Source organism: Haliotis rubra, unplaced genomic scaffold (assembly GCF_003918875.1).
Source record: "Haliotis rubra isolate DU_JTF1 unplaced genomic scaffold, ASM391887v1 Scf302, whole genome shotgun sequence".
In the NCBI taxonomy this organism is placed as follows: domain Eukaryota; kingdom Metazoa; phylum Mollusca; class Gastropoda; order Lepetellida; family Haliotidae; genus Haliotis; species Haliotis rubra.
Window position 1 is genome coordinate 1,039,590 of NW_025766972.1, and position 16,211 is coordinate 1,055,800.

At 43.5% G+C, this 16,211-nt stretch overlaps 1 protein-coding gene across 1 annotated transcript in view; it reads right to left on the bottom strand.

Moving 5' to 3' along the window:
• The window catches only part of LOC124282758 (dynein axonemal heavy chain 2-like), a 109,888-nt gene that overhangs the window by 5,766 nt on the left and 87,911 nt on the right, over positions 1-16,211 (bottom strand). The window contains 12 exon segments of the mRNA XM_046718785.1: positions 360-476; positions 1,477-1,699; positions 3,454-3,638; positions 5,014-5,205; positions 7,122-7,313; positions 7,469-7,594; positions 8,308-8,454; positions 8,456-8,701; positions 12,311-12,437; positions 13,831-14,030; positions 14,772-14,916; positions 15,348-15,480. Of these exon segments, the coding sequence (XP_046574741.1) occupies positions 360-476; positions 1,477-1,699; positions 3,454-3,638; positions 5,014-5,205; positions 7,122-7,313; positions 7,469-7,594; positions 8,308-8,454; positions 8,456-8,701; positions 12,311-12,437; positions 13,831-14,030; positions 14,772-14,916; positions 15,348-15,480 (2,033 nt within the window).

Genomic DNA, 16,211 nt, shown 5'->3' on the forward strand with positions numbered 1-16,211 from the left:
TGGTCAAGAATGGTCTGGTCAGAACACTGCACTCAATGCTCTGTACCATGGAGGTGGTCAAGAATGGTCTGGTCAGAACACTGCACTCAATGCTCTGTACCATGGAGGTGGTCAAGAATGGTCTGGTCAGAACACTGCACTCAATGCTCTGTACCATGGAGGTGGTCAAGAATGGTATGGCAAACACTGAAGTCGCTCTAATCCATGGAAGTGGTCTAGAATGGTCTAGTCAGAACAGTGTACTGAATGATCTGTAACATGGAGGTGGTCAAGAATAGTCTGAGAGATCAAATTACTGTTTGTTTATATGTAAACTACCAGGAGAAAAAAACCTCAGCAAAATGACTGTGTGCACTTACTTCTTGTAGCAGAACCACATTGAGAGGCGAGGGATCGACGGACAATATCTTGGCTGTGCCCTCATAGTCAATATTCTCAGGAATTTGTTTGAAAATATTGGCTGCGAGGTCAAGCACCTGAAACATAGACATATACACATTAGGCAGTGTGTGATGTAACTGCAAAATCTTACTGACTGACTGACTGAGTTTGGTTTTACGCCGCTTTTAGCAATATTCCAGCAACATCACGGCGGGGGACACCAGAAATGGGCTTCACACATTGTGCCCATGTGGGGATTCAAACCCGGGTCTTCGGCATGACGAGCGAACACTTTAACCATTAGGCTACCCCTCCGCCCCCAAAATTGTACTGGTCAGAGGGGCTAATATTGGCCTGGAAAGTTACTAACCAACATCAAATTTCTCTAGCATTTGTTGACTGAAATGTATATAGCAATGAACAAATCATCAAGCCAGTCAGGCCGAGACATTTCAAATTCTCTAAGGCCTGACAGATACTTTACTAGCTACGGGCCAACAGGCAGGCGAATAGGCGGCTATTTCGCACACCATCTTGAGGACTCTTGGGACATGGAATGCCAAAAGGTTGATAATGAAATAAAAAACAATTACTATTAGGATGGAGTTGTGGTGAGCCACAAAAAAGACCTCTGCAGATTAAAATGAAGGTTTGACAAGTGCCAGTTTTGGCTGAAGAATGCCATTTTATCAGATAAATTCATTCAATGCAATCATCTTGAAAACAAATGGCAATATGGTGGTCACAAGAATTCTCATCTTTCAGTTCAAAGGTCAAATAGCATTTAGAAAAAAAGCTTCACTTATGACAATGACCCACCCCACTCTCCAACATTCCAACTTCATCCCACCCTCCTTGTCCCACTCTCGTGCCCTCCTCACGCTCCTCCTCCTATCCCCTCTCTAACCCATCCCTCCAATCACATCCCCAACCCCCTCTAACCCCTCAATGTGCACCACTATGCCATTATCAACCTCTTTCTAATCAATCAGTTGATCTACAATCACCTACAATCAGCACAAGCCTCCACTTAGTTTTGATGCATAACCACACCCCTTATGTTGTACATAGGAGACTACACAGTGTTATTTGTACCTTGTCCTCCCTGCTCTCCCCAGCCGTGCTCGAGATCTGTGGTTGCAGTGACAGTAACGTATCAAACATCATCCTCGTCTCCTGGATCTGGGACGTGATGTCTGCGTTGGGGTGTTGGCCAAAAGCCTCTGGGTGGTCGATGTTGGGCAGCATGCTGACGTACTCCTTGTAGGAAGACAGGGGGCCATCTTTGGGGACGTAGTAGGTGGCAAGTGAAGACACTCTGTAGAGGAGAGAAAACGCACATGCAGAGTTCAAAATTGAATACAATCCGGCTATGAAGTGATCATAATACCAGAACGTGTGTCACAATGACTACAGGAAACGACTGTAAGAATGTTTGTATGCTCTTACTCCTGACTATGATTGTTGTTTGAGGTGACAAATAATTTTTAGTTGGTCCTTCAATTCTTGGTAATTCAATCTTAGGAGCCCTTAATCTTTTAACATGATCTTAGTGTGTAGATTATAGTAAACCAACTGCCATAAAGATCTTGATGAATACTGTGGGCAGAATGATGGCATGGATGCCTGTGTGATAGATGCGTCCAAAGGAGTATCCCCTCACTGTATCTTACCCCTCCATCACATCTCGACCCCTCTTGATGATGTGGAAGCCTACTTGCAGAATGCCTGGCTGATAAAGGTGAGGTGAGGTGAAATGGGGTTTAATGTTGTACTTAAGAATATTTTGCTCATATGACAACGTGCATGCGTGTGTATGTGTGGCTGCTTGTACTAGCCCAGACGTAAGCTGGTTTTATAGTGCTAGCTCACTGAGATGCCGCAGTTAAGCATGAATACCCCACTCAGACACATTATACTCCTCTAACCCCTCCCATCACATCAACACCCCCTCTCCTCTCCATCACGTCTACTCCCCCTCTCTCCTCTAACCCCATCCATCTACACCTCTACTCTCCTCTAACCCTCCATCACATCTACTCCCCTCTCTCTTCTAACCCTCCCATCCATCTACACCCCTCCTCTCCTCTAACCCCTCCATCACATCTCTCCCTCTCTCCTCTAACACCTCCATCACATCTACTCCCCTCTCCTCCCATCACATCTACTCCCCTCTCTCCTCTAACCCCTCCCATCACATCTACACCCCTCTCTCCTCTAACACCTCCATCACATCTACTCCCCTCTCCCTCCCATCACATCTACTCCCCTCTCTCCTCTAACCCTCCATCACATCTACTCCCCCTCCCCTCTAACCCCTCCATCACATCTCGACCCTCTCTCTCCTCTATCACCTCCCATCACATCTACACCCCTGTCTCCTCTCTACCCCTCCATCACATCTACTCCACCTCTCCCCTCTAACCCCTCCATCAGATCTACTCCCCTCTCTCCTCCTAACACCTCCATCACATCTCCTACCCTCTCTCTCCTCTATCACCTCCCATCATCATCTACACCCCTGTCTCCTCTCTAACCCCTCCATCACATCTACTCCCCTCTCTCCTCTAACCCCTCCATCAGATCTACTCCCCCTCTCTCCTCTAACCCCTCCATCACATCTCGACCCCTCTCTCCTCTAACACCTCCATCATCACATCTACTCCCCTCTCCCCTCTAACACCTCCATCACATCTACTCCCCTCTCACCTCTAACACCTCCCATTACATCTACACCCCTGTCTCCTCTAACCCCTCCATCACATCTACTCCCCCTCTCTCCTCTAAGACCTCCATCACATCTACTCCCCCTCTCTCCTCTAACCCCTCCATCACATCTCGACCCCCTCTCTCCTCTAACACCTCCCATCACATCTACTCCCCCTCTCCCCTCTAACACCTCCATCACATCTACTCCCCCTCTCACCTCTAACACCTCCCATCACATCTACACCCCTCTCTCCTCTAACACCTCCCATCACATCTACTCCCCCCCTCTCTCCTAACACCTCCCATCACATCTACTCCCGTCTCGATGAATACTATGGGCAGAATGATGACATGGGTGCCTACTTGTAGAATGCCTGGCTGATAGAGGCATCACAGAAGTAGTCGCCGATGTAAGTCTGCATCAAGCGTCTGTCCCAGTCATCTGTCACATGGCCGCCGTAGTTGATGCCAGCGATGAGGTACTTGAGGGCATCCCAGGGTGTGTCTTCATACTCGTCCAGGTAGATACTCAGCAGGTTCTCTGACACCTGGAATTGTGTGCATTATTCCTTTATACAATACAAATCTTTACAGCCAAAACTTGCTTGCTACACAAAATATCACATGAACACCATCCTGCTTCCAAGATCTCATATGTCTGGCACTCTCACTATTATCTGATTAAAATTGATGTGTTTTTTCTAAGTGACGTCAAACCATCATGACATCACCCCAAGCCAGGTTGTGACACAGAAGCCTTGTCGAGTCTTGCCATCATTGCATGCTTACTGTAACCCACGAAAAAAGAGGAAAAGTTTTACCGGACTTTAATCTTAGACATTTATTCAAGGTAGGATGTTGTATTGGAACCACCTCAACAATCACTGGTAAGAGTGATTTATAGGTTGTAGTGCTGGAGCGATTGATTAATTGTTCGATCTAAGTCAAAATAAACGATTGTCGATTACAAATAAACTGCAGATCGATAATCGGAAATAATCATTATTTGGATGCACACACATTAAAACGTGTTATTCTACCTTGTCATGTTATCTTTTACCGAACAATCTGGTCGTCATTGCTTGTTTACTTCTTAAATGGAACCTGTGTACTACACAAGTGCGCATGTTAGCCAATGGCAATGCTAGATATATTTAGATTGGGATGTCCCTTTCCGGAAAAGGTCACGTCGTCATTGAAATACTACGAGTTGACAGGTGCTGACAACAACCCGGAAGTTAGTTCGCTAACATAGGTATTTGACTATGAAATGACCGTCCAAAAGATTATAATCAATTGATTATTGATCTGACACTAGCGATTATTGATCTGACAAAATTTAACGATCACCAGCTCTAGTAGGTTGGGTTTTATATTGCTTTCACCAATATTTCAGCAATATCATTGCACGGGACACATAAATTGACGTGACACATTGTACCCATTTGGGGAATAGAACCTGTGCCTTCAAACCCGTGAAGATCCAAGTTAGAATTGATCTTCAGTAACTCATGCTTGTCGTAAGAGGTGACTAACGGGATCTGGCGGTCAGACTCGCTGACTTGGTTGACACATGTCATTGGTTCCCAATTGTGTAGATCGATGATCATGCTGTTGATTACTGGATTGTCTGGTCCAGACTCAATTATTTACAGACCGCCACCATATAGCTGGAATATTGCTGAGTGTGGTGTAAAACTAAACTCACCCACTCACTCACCTGTGCCTTTAGCATGATAGGAAATGCTTTAACCACTAGACTACACCACCTCACAAGTGTATGAATGAAGCATCAACGTCATTGGTCAAGTGGTCACTGAGATCACTGAGGATGAACACTAGACAAACTGCCCTTGACTTGACATCACTTGACTGTCAGCAAAATGAGGTAACAATGACAACAGAACCAGACCGGCAACTCACCTCAAAGTCGGAGTCGTTGAACTCGTATGCGATGTTCCATCCCAGCATGAGGAACTTTCTTCTCTCCAGCAGCACCGAGTGGAAGAAACAGAGACAGAAGAGCAGCTTCTTGTACTTGTCCTGCTTGTGGCAGCGGTTGAACTGACTCTCTGCCAACAGGTTGTACAGACGCTTCATGTTGGCCTTCAGACCCTGGACACACAAGAGGAAGAGTCAGGTGTAACAGGGTTTTATGATGTGAGTCACGTGACCATTGCATTTATTGAGCAACGTGTGTGTGTGTGTGTGTGTGTGTGTGTGTGTGGAGGGAGGGGGTGGTCGGTAGTGGTGTTCCTATGATCGAAAATAATCGAAAATCGATTGAAAGAAGGATTAAAAATGATTATTGATTATTAAAAACATATTTTCAATTAATCAGAATTTTGTTGTTTTTGTATAACACACTTGAAGGAATTAAACTAACCATTAAATTCGACGAATATTCACGAACAAACATGCGCTCAACAGCGTAAAGCTATGCCCATTGTAAAATTTTAACCACTTTTATTGTTTAATTACAATTCCAGTGTCTTTCTTGCATGCAGGCATTTCATTGGAAGGCAGTATAATAACTAGAAAAAAACCTGTGGAAAAACCCTCAAAATTGGTGATTACATTAAAAATGTATATATTTCGATTATAATCAATGATCGTTCACCACAAGTAGTATTGGGAATTAGGATAAAATCTCATAATTGATGATTGGTTCATTACAACCGATCAATCATCAAAATAATTGGTTAGTGTCATTTATCAAATTTTCCTGTTATGTTTGTTAATGCACAAAAGGTTGTGTTTTTTTTGCAAATCGCACAAAATGCATTTGCAAATTTCACATCTTTAAAGGATTACTAGTATGTTAGGAACATACATTGCCTGGAGTCTTTAAAATAAATTCTATCATGACTTGGAATGAGCTTGTAGTGCATATGAAATATACATGTAATGACACAGACAAAAAAAACTTGTGAAAAATATTGTTAATGCAAACAAGTGTTCCAAACTGGTTTGTTTTCGATTACGAGAAAACATGATCGATTGATTGGTCGTTTAGTCACTGCGACCAATCTTCAATTATTTTAATTAATCGGACCAACACTAACCACAAGTCCTCCGATAATGGATAGTGGATTTCGTGTCCGATTTCCAACACTAGTGGTCGGGAACATGTGTGTGCCTGCTTGAATAAGTCATCACTAATGCTTGATTTGTATCTTAAGAACAAAATCTTTCTCAGTCAGTCCGGGAACAAAGAATTATCAGTCTTAGATATGTTAGTCATGCTGATCTAGCAGTTAAATTTAATAGTATGCTTATTGTTTTTTTCTGGTGAACACAGTACTCTGCTTATAAGAAAACTGATTGTCAATTTATTTATTTCAAAACTTTATTTTTTAATAGCTGTCTGAATCTGTAAACTTATATTTTTTCACTTTGTTTGGGTTATGGATCCCAAAATTCACAAATGTTGAGTAATTAAAATATTCTGACAATTTGGAAATTTTAACTATAAATTGTATATTTATAATACTTATCCTATCTCATGGTTTTTCAAGCTTATCGAAATTTCAGCATAGATGAATAAAGGGTCTATGTAAGGTGAGGTGAGGTGAAATTGAGTTTAACGTCGTGCTTGAGAATATTTCGCTCATATGATGACGTGCATGCTTGTGTATGTGTATGTGCGGCTGCTTGTACTAGCCCAGTCTGAAGCTGGTTTTATAGTGCTAGCCCACTGAGATACCATGCCGTAGTGAAGCATGAATACCCCAATCAGACACATTATACTGACTCGAGCCGACCAGTCCTTGTTGTACCCGTTAATGCCGAGCGCCAGGCAGGGACCAACAAGTACCATATTTTAACGTCTTTTGGTATGATGCGGTCGGGGATCGAACCCGCGACCTTCCGCTCTCCGGGCGGACGCTCTAACCACTACACCATGGAGGCGGTCCGGTCTATGTAAGGAAGGAGTGGGGATAAATAGTGGGGTCTGACAGCACAGCATCTCCACTTGACCTGCCTCATAATCAAGGTGTGTGTCTACATGTCCCGCAGCCATCACTCACCTTGGGGGGCTCTGTTGTCATCTTGATGCCCTGCTGCAGGATGGAGATGGGGAACTCTGGGTGGGGGGAGCTGCTCAGCCACAGGCGGAACTCCGGGTGTGGCTCCTCGATCTGCAGCTGTTCCACCAGCTTGTCCAGCTGCGGCATCCAGCTGAGAGACAAGTGGCAGTTAGCCAGGAATACCCAGTTGCCCTGAAGAAACACAGATGTGGCAGTGAGGGCAATGACAGATCCAGCTATCCATAAACATAGACATTTCTATGGGTACACAACTTCTATATTACAATGAATGCACAAGGGAGGTAATTCTGTGGATGACACTTATCAAAACTGATCTAAACGCTCACCTCTTTCACGCCTTCCTTTATCATCCTGGTTGCTATGGGAGCCTGACCTTGACCCAGTGAGAGGGCATGGAACCTGGAGGCCATCCCACTGCTCTCAGCCAACTGCAGGAGAGAACTTGTCGGATCCTGGGAACAGAGGATGTAGAATCAGAACCTTGTGGCAGCAGCAGCAGAGATAAACATGGGAGTTATGTATTTCACTTACTCTCAACAGTGTTTCTATTATATTCCAAATGTGAGCTAATACTGGGAGGAACGGTGAAGAAATGCTGAAGCTCCATGGTCCACATTTGTGATACCTGGATTGCCTGGGCCCCGTTTCACAAAACTCTCGTAGCGCTACGACTATCGTAAGTCAAAGTTACAGTATAGGGCCCCGTTTCACAAAGCTCTCGTAGCGCTACGACTATCGTAAGTCAATGTTACAGTATAGGGCCCCGTTTCACAAAGCTCTCGTAGCGCTACGACTATCGTAAGTCAAAGTTACAGTATAGGGCCCCGTTTCACAAAGCTCTCGTAGCGCTACGACTATCGTAAGTCAATGTTACAGTATAGGGCCCCATTTCACAAAGCTCTCGTAGCGCTACGACTATCGTAAGTCAATGTTACAGTATAGGGCCCTGTTTCACAAAGCTCTAATGGCGCTACGACTATCGTAAGTCAATGTTACAGTTTAGGAAGTACGAATGCTAAGAGAAAAGTTAACGAGATCTTAGGCTTACGAGAGCTTTGTGAAACGGGCCCTGGTCCACACTCGTTTATTAAAAGATCAGTGTCATATAGCTGAATATTGCTGAGCACGGCAATAAACAGAGAGCAAACAAGCAAGTTGTACATACCACCCCAGCAGAGAGCACAAAGATGAGCGGCGTCTTCGTCGTCGAGTCCTCCACAACCTGCTGCATGTCCAACACAGGAGGCTCCACAAACTTGGAGCCAAGATTGTTCACAATGAAGGACGTGGCACAGAACGAGACTCTGTCAGGGACGAAGCGAACGTACGATCAACATCCTCTGCAGCTCGTTGCATGCGTTGTCCCACTCACCCGGCAGCGGAGAGGTCTCGGGTTCAGCTGATGTGTACCAGATGTTCCAGTCGCGAGGGTATTGCTCGAAGGACGTGATGATGCCATGAAAGTTGGCAAGTTTGTCCAACTCTGTGATGTTGTCCCAGGCGTTGTCCGACAACCATCCAGAACATGGGTTGTCCATCTGGTTGTCTCGGTCAATAACCTGAACAGAAACATTTCTTCTTGAGGACTTAGAATAACAAAGATCTATCCTACTCTACTGTTGATGGGGATATCTGTGTCAAACTGGAGGGTGAGGCGAGGTGGGACGAAAGGTTGAAGATAATTGCACTTAGGGTGAGGTGAGGTGAAACGTTTAAGATAATTGCACTTAGGGTGAGGCGAGGTGAAAGATTCAAGATAATTGCACTTAGGGTGAGGCGAGGTGAAAGATTCAAGATAATTGCACTTCAGGTGAGGTGAGGTGAGGTGAAATATTCAAGATAATTGCACTTAGGGTGAGGTGAGGTGAAAGGTTCAAGATAATTGCACTTAGGGTGAGGTGAGGTGAAAGGTTCAAGATAATTGCATTTAGGGTGAGGCGAGGTGAAAGATTCAAGATAATTGCACTTAGGGTGAGGTGAAAGATTCAAGATAATTGCACTTAGGGTGAGGTGAGGTGAAAGATTCAAGATAATTGCATTTAGGGTGAGGCGAGGTGAAAGATTCAAGATAATTGCACTTCAGGTGAGGTGAGGTGAGGTGATGTGAAAGATTCAAGATAATTGCACTTAGGGTGAGGTGAGGTGAAGGTTCAAGATAATTGCACTTAGGGTGAGGTGAGGTGAAAGATTGAAGATAATTGCACTTCAGGTGAGGTGAGGTGAGGTGAGGTGAAATATTCAAGATAATTACACTTAGGGTGAGGTGAGGTGCATGGTTCAAGATAATTGCACTTAGGGTGAGGTGAGGTGAGGTTCAAGAAAATTGCATTTAAGGTGAGGCGAGGTGAAAGATTCAAGACAATTGCACTTAGGGTGAGGTGAGGTGAAACATTCAAGATAATTGCACTTAGGGTGAGGTGACTGACTGTTTGACTGAGTTTGGTTTTACGCCGCTTTTAGCAATATTCCAGCAATATCACGGCGGGGGACACCAGAAATGGGCTTCACACATTTTACCCATGTGGGGATTGAACCCGGTCTTCGGGTGAGCCAACGCTTTGACCACTAGGCTAAGCTAGTGTGAGTTGACCACTACAAGCTATTGCACCAGGTGAGGTGAGGAGAAAGATTCAAGATAATTGCCCTAGTGTGAGTTGAGGTGAGAAGATACAAGATAATTGCACTTGAGGTGAGGTGAGGTGAGGTGAAAGATTCAAGATAATTGCACTTAGGGTGAGGTGAGGTGAGGTGAAAGGTTCAAGATAATTGCACTTCAGGTGACTGGCTGACTGAGTTTGGTTTTACGACGCTTTTAGCAATATTCCAGCAATATCACGGCGGGGGACACCAGAAATGGGCTTCACACATTGTACCCATGTGGGGATTCGAACCCGGGTCTTCGGCATGACGAGCCAACGCTTTAACCATTAGGCTACCCCACCGACCCGCACTTCAGGTGAGGTAAGGTGAGGTGAGGTGAAAGATTAAAGATAATTGCACTTTGGGTGAGGTGATGAGAAATATTCAAGATAATTGCACTTCAGGTGAGTTGAGGTGCAAAGTTCAAGATAATTGCACTTCAGGTGAGGTGAGGTGAAAGATTCAAGATAATTGCACTTAGGGTGAGGCGAGGTGAAAGATTCAAGATAATTGCACTTCAGGTGAGGTGAGGTGAGGCGAGGTGAAAGATTCAAGATAATTGCACTTAGGGTGAGGTGAGGTGAAAGGTTCAAGATAATTGCACTTAGGGTGAGGTGAGGTGCAAGTTCAAGATAATTGCACTTAGGGTGAGGTGAGGTGAAAGATTCAAGATAATTGCACTTAGGGTGAGGTGAGGTGAAATGTTCAAGATAATTGCACTTCAGATGAGGTGAGGTGCAAGGTTCAAGATAAATGCACTTAGGGTGAGGTGAGGTGAAAGGTTCAAGATAATTGCACTTAGGGTGAGGTGAGGTGAAAGGTTCAAGATAATTGCACTTGGGGTGAGGTGAGGTGAAACGTTTAAGATAATTGCACTTAGGGTGAGGCGAGGTGAAAGATTCAAGATAATTGCACTTAGGGTGAGGCGAGGTGAAAGATTCAAGACAATTGCACTTCAGGTGAGGTGAGGTGAGGTGAAATATTCAAGATAATTGCACTTAGGGTGAGGTGAGGTGAAAGGTTCAAGATAATTGCACTTAGGGTGAGGTGAGGTGAAAGGTTCAATATAATTGCATTTAGGGTGAGGCAAGGTGAAACATTCAAGATAATTGCACTTAGGGTGAGGTGACTGACTGTTTGACTGAGTTTGGTTTTACGCCGCTTTTAGCAATATTCCAGCAATATCACGGCGGGGGACACCAGAAATGGGCTTCACACATTTTACCCATGTGGGGATTCGAACCCGGGTCTTCGGCGTGACGAGCCAACGCTTTAACCACTAGGCTACCCCACCGCCCCTAGTGTGAGTTGAGGTGAAAGATACAAGATAATTGCACTTCAGGTGAGGTGAGGTGAAAGATTCAAGATAATTGCACTTAGGGTGAGGTGAGGTGAAAGGTTCAAGATAATTGCACTTCAGGTGACTGACTGACTGAGTTTGGTTTTACGCCGCTTTTAGCAATATTCCAGCAATATCACGGCGGGGGACATCAGAAATGGGCTTCACACATTGTACCCATGTGGGGATTCGAACCCGGGTCTTCGGCGTGACGAGCCAACGCTTTAACCATTAGGCTACCCCACCGCCCCGCACTTCAGGTGAGGTGAGGTGAGGTGATGTGAAAGATTCAAGATAATTGCACTTTGGGTGAGGTGATGTGAAATATTCAAGATAATTGCACTTTAGGTGAGTTGAGGTGCAAGGTTCAAGATAATTGCACTAAGGGTGAGGTGAGGTGAAAGGTTCAAGATAATTGCATTTAGGGTGAGGCGAGGTGAAAGATTCAAGATAATTGCACTTCAGGTGAGGTGAGGTGAGGTGATGTGAAAGATTCAAGATAATTGCACTTAGGGTGAGGTGAGGTGAAAGGTTCAAGATAATTGCACTTCAGGTGAGGTGCAAGGTTCAAGATAATTGCACTTAGGGTGAGGTGAGGTGAAAGGTTCAAGATAATTGCACTTAGGGTGAGGTGAGGTGAAATATTCAAGATAATTGCACTTCAGGTGAGGTGAGGTGCAAGGTTCAAGATAATTGCACTTAGGGTGAGGTGAGGTGAAAGGTTCAAGATAATTGCACTTAGGGTGAGGTGAGGTGAAACGTTCAAGATAATTGCACTTAGGGTGAGGTGAGGTGAAAGATTCAAGATAATTGCACTTTGGGTGAGGTGAGGTGAAAGGTTCAAGATAATTGCACTTAGGGTGAGGTGAGGTGAAAGATTCAAGATAATTGCACTTAGGGTGAGGTGAGGTGAAAGATTCAAGATAATGGCACTTTGGGTGAGGTGAGGTGAAAGATTTAAGATAATTGCACTTACATAGCAACCTCTGTATGTGAACATGAGCCTGTGTGTCTGTAGTGTGTCTGTAGTGTGTATGTGTGTGTGTCTCTCTGCATGTCTTACTGCCTGTCTGTAAACTGTCTGCCTCTGCTAGAAAGTTCATGAGACCATGTTCAATCAATATTTATCAGAAACACATTGATTTCGTTTTTTAACTTAAACATCGTGACATCAAACAAATTAGCTTACCACACCACCTCTGAGGAAGAAATTGTACTCGTCCATGTTGATTTTTCCAGCATGTTCCAGGATCTTGGCACACATCTGGAAGGAGAAGAGTAGCTTGTGCCTCTCGAACAGTCCCCGACATGTGTATCTGCAACATCAAAACTCCATGTTACTAGTAGAAATTGTTTCGTTTGAACAAGATCAGCTAACTGTTGCGCAGTGGAATTGAAAACTAAACTAACTAAAATTAAAGTATCGAAATGTGCTATTTGGGGAACTAAATCTCTTGATTAAACTGATAAGAAATAATTCAAACAATACAAATGGGGAACTAAACGTGAATCTCTTATAACAAATGCTAATGAGGCAAGAAACTTAATGTGATACCTTAAATTCTATTATCTACACTATCTGGCTCTATTGCAGCATAAGTCTACTATATACAGTATCTAGCTCTATAGCAGCTAGCTATATGGAACTTCCACTGTTTTGTCTTCAGACCAACTACTGCTAGTGAATAACTGAGTCTGGCCCAGACAAACCAGTGGTTGATAATATGAGCAACATCCATCATCATTGGAATACGATGACATATGATCAACCAAGTCAAAGATTTTGATCACCTGTTGAAACAAGTGTAGAAGTGAGCACAGCTCACATACCCCAGCTTCCCACTTTGGGACATGGAAATGACTGATATTGATATATATAATGTGACAACGATCAGCAGCTCACAAGACTTTCTCCTTGACTCTACTAAACTTTATATACATGTTAGATAATAGTTTTGCCATGTACTGATTACGGTATTAATTTATGGAAACATTATTTTTTTGTGTTTTCCGTGGAAACCTGACATACAATTGAACTTGTTGCACACAATGAAGTGGACGTAGATGAAGATTGTTATTTTTTAGCACATGGCATATCTGTGGGTCATGATTAACTTGTGTATTAAGTTTGGTGAACCTAGCATGTATAGTTTCGATGATATGCTGTGGCCAGGTAACCATCAAACACATTTTGCACCAAGTCATGTTTCCATGGAAACAACAACAAAACGAATTCTGAAAAAAATTTAAATAGCAAAAAGCACATCAATGGGTAATGATTAACATGTGTGTGAAGTTTGTTGAACCTAGCATGTAAACTTTAAGAGATATGCTCCGGACAAAACCATCAAACACATTTGGCACTAAGTCATGTTTCCATGGAAACAGCAAAAAAACAAAATTCTGAAGAAAAAAATTAAAATAGCAAAAGGCACATCAATGGGTAATGATTAACATGTGTGTGAAGTTTGGTGAACCTAGCAAGTAAACTTTAAGAGATATGCTCCGGACAAAGTTTCGGGACGGACGGACAGAATGAATGCTATATACCCCCGTTACTTCATAGCGGGGGTATAACAAGAGTGTTGGAAGTCTATTTCACGCTAGGTCCCAGTGAGAATCCATGTTATATGAATACAATCTTATTAGTGACATGACAGTATATTGACTGAGGCTACTATTTAGGACACGACAGCTGTGCTAGCTCACCTGTACACAGCATAAGTGTGGTACTCGTTGAGATTGACAATCCTCTCCTCCAGTTTGGAGCTGCGTTGACTCTTCTCGATGGACAGGATGAACAGCTCGATGTAGGAGTCCAGCGAGAACTGGTACATGGGGTCGATGCGGCCCATGTCGTTGAGGACAAAGAACAGGATGGAAGCTCTCTGGGCACATGGTCGGTAACCCTGGATAGAAGAAGCAGATTATCCTTTAGCCTTATGTGAAATCATACATTATGCGGAGCCTTCCAAATGTCATGATGATGATGATGAGTGAGTGAGTGAGTGAGTGAGTTTGCGCCGCTTTTAGCAACATTCCAGCAATATCACGGCAGGGGAAATGGGCTTCACACATTGTACCCTCATGATGCCAGAAATGGGTTTCACACATTGTACCCTCATGATGATGATGATGATGATGATGATGATGATGATGATATATTTCTGGACAGTGGATCAGAGATTTCATCCTACCTGATACCCATTCACTGCTGGGTTGACAAAGGCATATTTGTCAACAAAGGTGGCATGTGTTCTAGTCAGGGACAGGACCTTGAAACTATCGGGAGACAAGGTGCCAGTACACATAATTTGTGTCTTGGGATGATGACATGCATTCATCTATGTCATGATTCCTGGCCTCCCTGTCAATTAAGCTGTCTCTTTTGACAAGCAATGACCAATGGTAAGGAATTCTAACCAGAATCCCCATTGGTTCTAAAGTACAATCCACCATGATGTCTGGGCACTGTGGTCACAACAGCAATCAACTCACCCACAGAGCCTCACTACCCAATCTTCTTCACTCACCAGTTATCAGCTTGGAATATTTATTGGTTTTCTAGAAACTGCACAAAAAGAATAAATTTGAGGCAGTAAGTTTCCACTCTTTGCCCTAACTTTTCAGTGTTGTATATATAACCTCACCTCTCTGGCCGCATCAATCTTGGCCTCAGTCTGCTCTGAGATCTGGACCTGCTCGGACACCTCCTGGGAAGTTATTTTGGATGTCTGGAGTGTGTTGACCAGCTGTTCATCATCCAAGAGGGAGCCCTTGGTCTCGTTCAGCAACCTGCAGATACATTTAGGCGTTATTCAAAACTCTACCCTCATACCTGACCTTTACAGGTACCTGCTCCAAGCTGGTGATTTCCAGTCTAGTGCCACAGAAGGACCAGAATCAAATCACTGAATTCCACCAGTGTGTGTTATAGCTGACAGGGCTCGAGAGATGTTAACCTACTTGCACCATGTGCAACCTAAGATAAAAACCTAGTTGCACCAGCCAAATTCTAGTTGCACTGTTTTTATTAGATTATGTAATGAAAGAAATATGCTGTTGAATTATTTAGATGTTTTATTCAGAAGTTTACCCAATCAAAAATTTACTTGCACATGGTGCAAGTTAGACTAATAACTAGGCTGCACTTGTAATCTTGGGTTGCACCAGTGCAAGTAACAAATTTAAAGCACTAAATCAAGCCCTGAGCTGTACTGCCTTACCTCAGAATCTCATCTTCACATTCCACCAGCTTCTTCTTGCCTGCAGCGATGCTTCTGACCAGCGTGTCCTTCTGTTCCTCTAGTTCTGGCCGTTCCTTCCTGACCACGATACCCAATAGCTGGGCCTCCAGACCTGTACCACAGACACAACTAGAAAGTGTTTTTACTCGTAAAAACAGATGTCTCCCCCTTCCCCAATTCAACATTGAGACCTCAACAGAAAAAATAATTGAAACAGGAAAAAATAAAATTGAAAGAAATGTTCAAACCCCCAAAAGGCACATCTACATGATATGGAGAGGCAGATTTGGTGAAGATGGGTCAAATAGTTTCAGAATTATGCTCCAGAAACGAACTTTACCCTTCAAAAAGACAAAGTCCAACTTGTTGCCATGGAAATAGAAAAAAATAAAATTGAATGAAAAGTTCAAACCCCTAAAAGGCACATCTACATGATATGGAGAGGCAGTATACCAAGTTTGGTGAAGATTGTTCAAGTAGTTTTAGAGTTACATTCTGGAAACAATGGGAATGCAGACACTGATGAAAACTCTACCAAAAACAATGTCTCCCGACCCTTCGGGGGGAGACATAATCATACATGTGAGCTTCTATGGATGCACTTGGACTGCACAGGATTACCAGTATACTGCGATATGCTTTTCTACTGTCTAGTTTGTGCAGTTATCTCCCTTGAAAACCAAATCTTTCAATTTCACATACAACAACATTTTCTTCACACAGAGGTTACTTGTCATATCTTCCTACGAACCTATGTTCAGCCATATTTCCCGGTTCTCGGAAAATCCCCTAGCGGCACAAAATCGCAACACAAATTATCTCCCTTCTTTCTATCCAATCAAA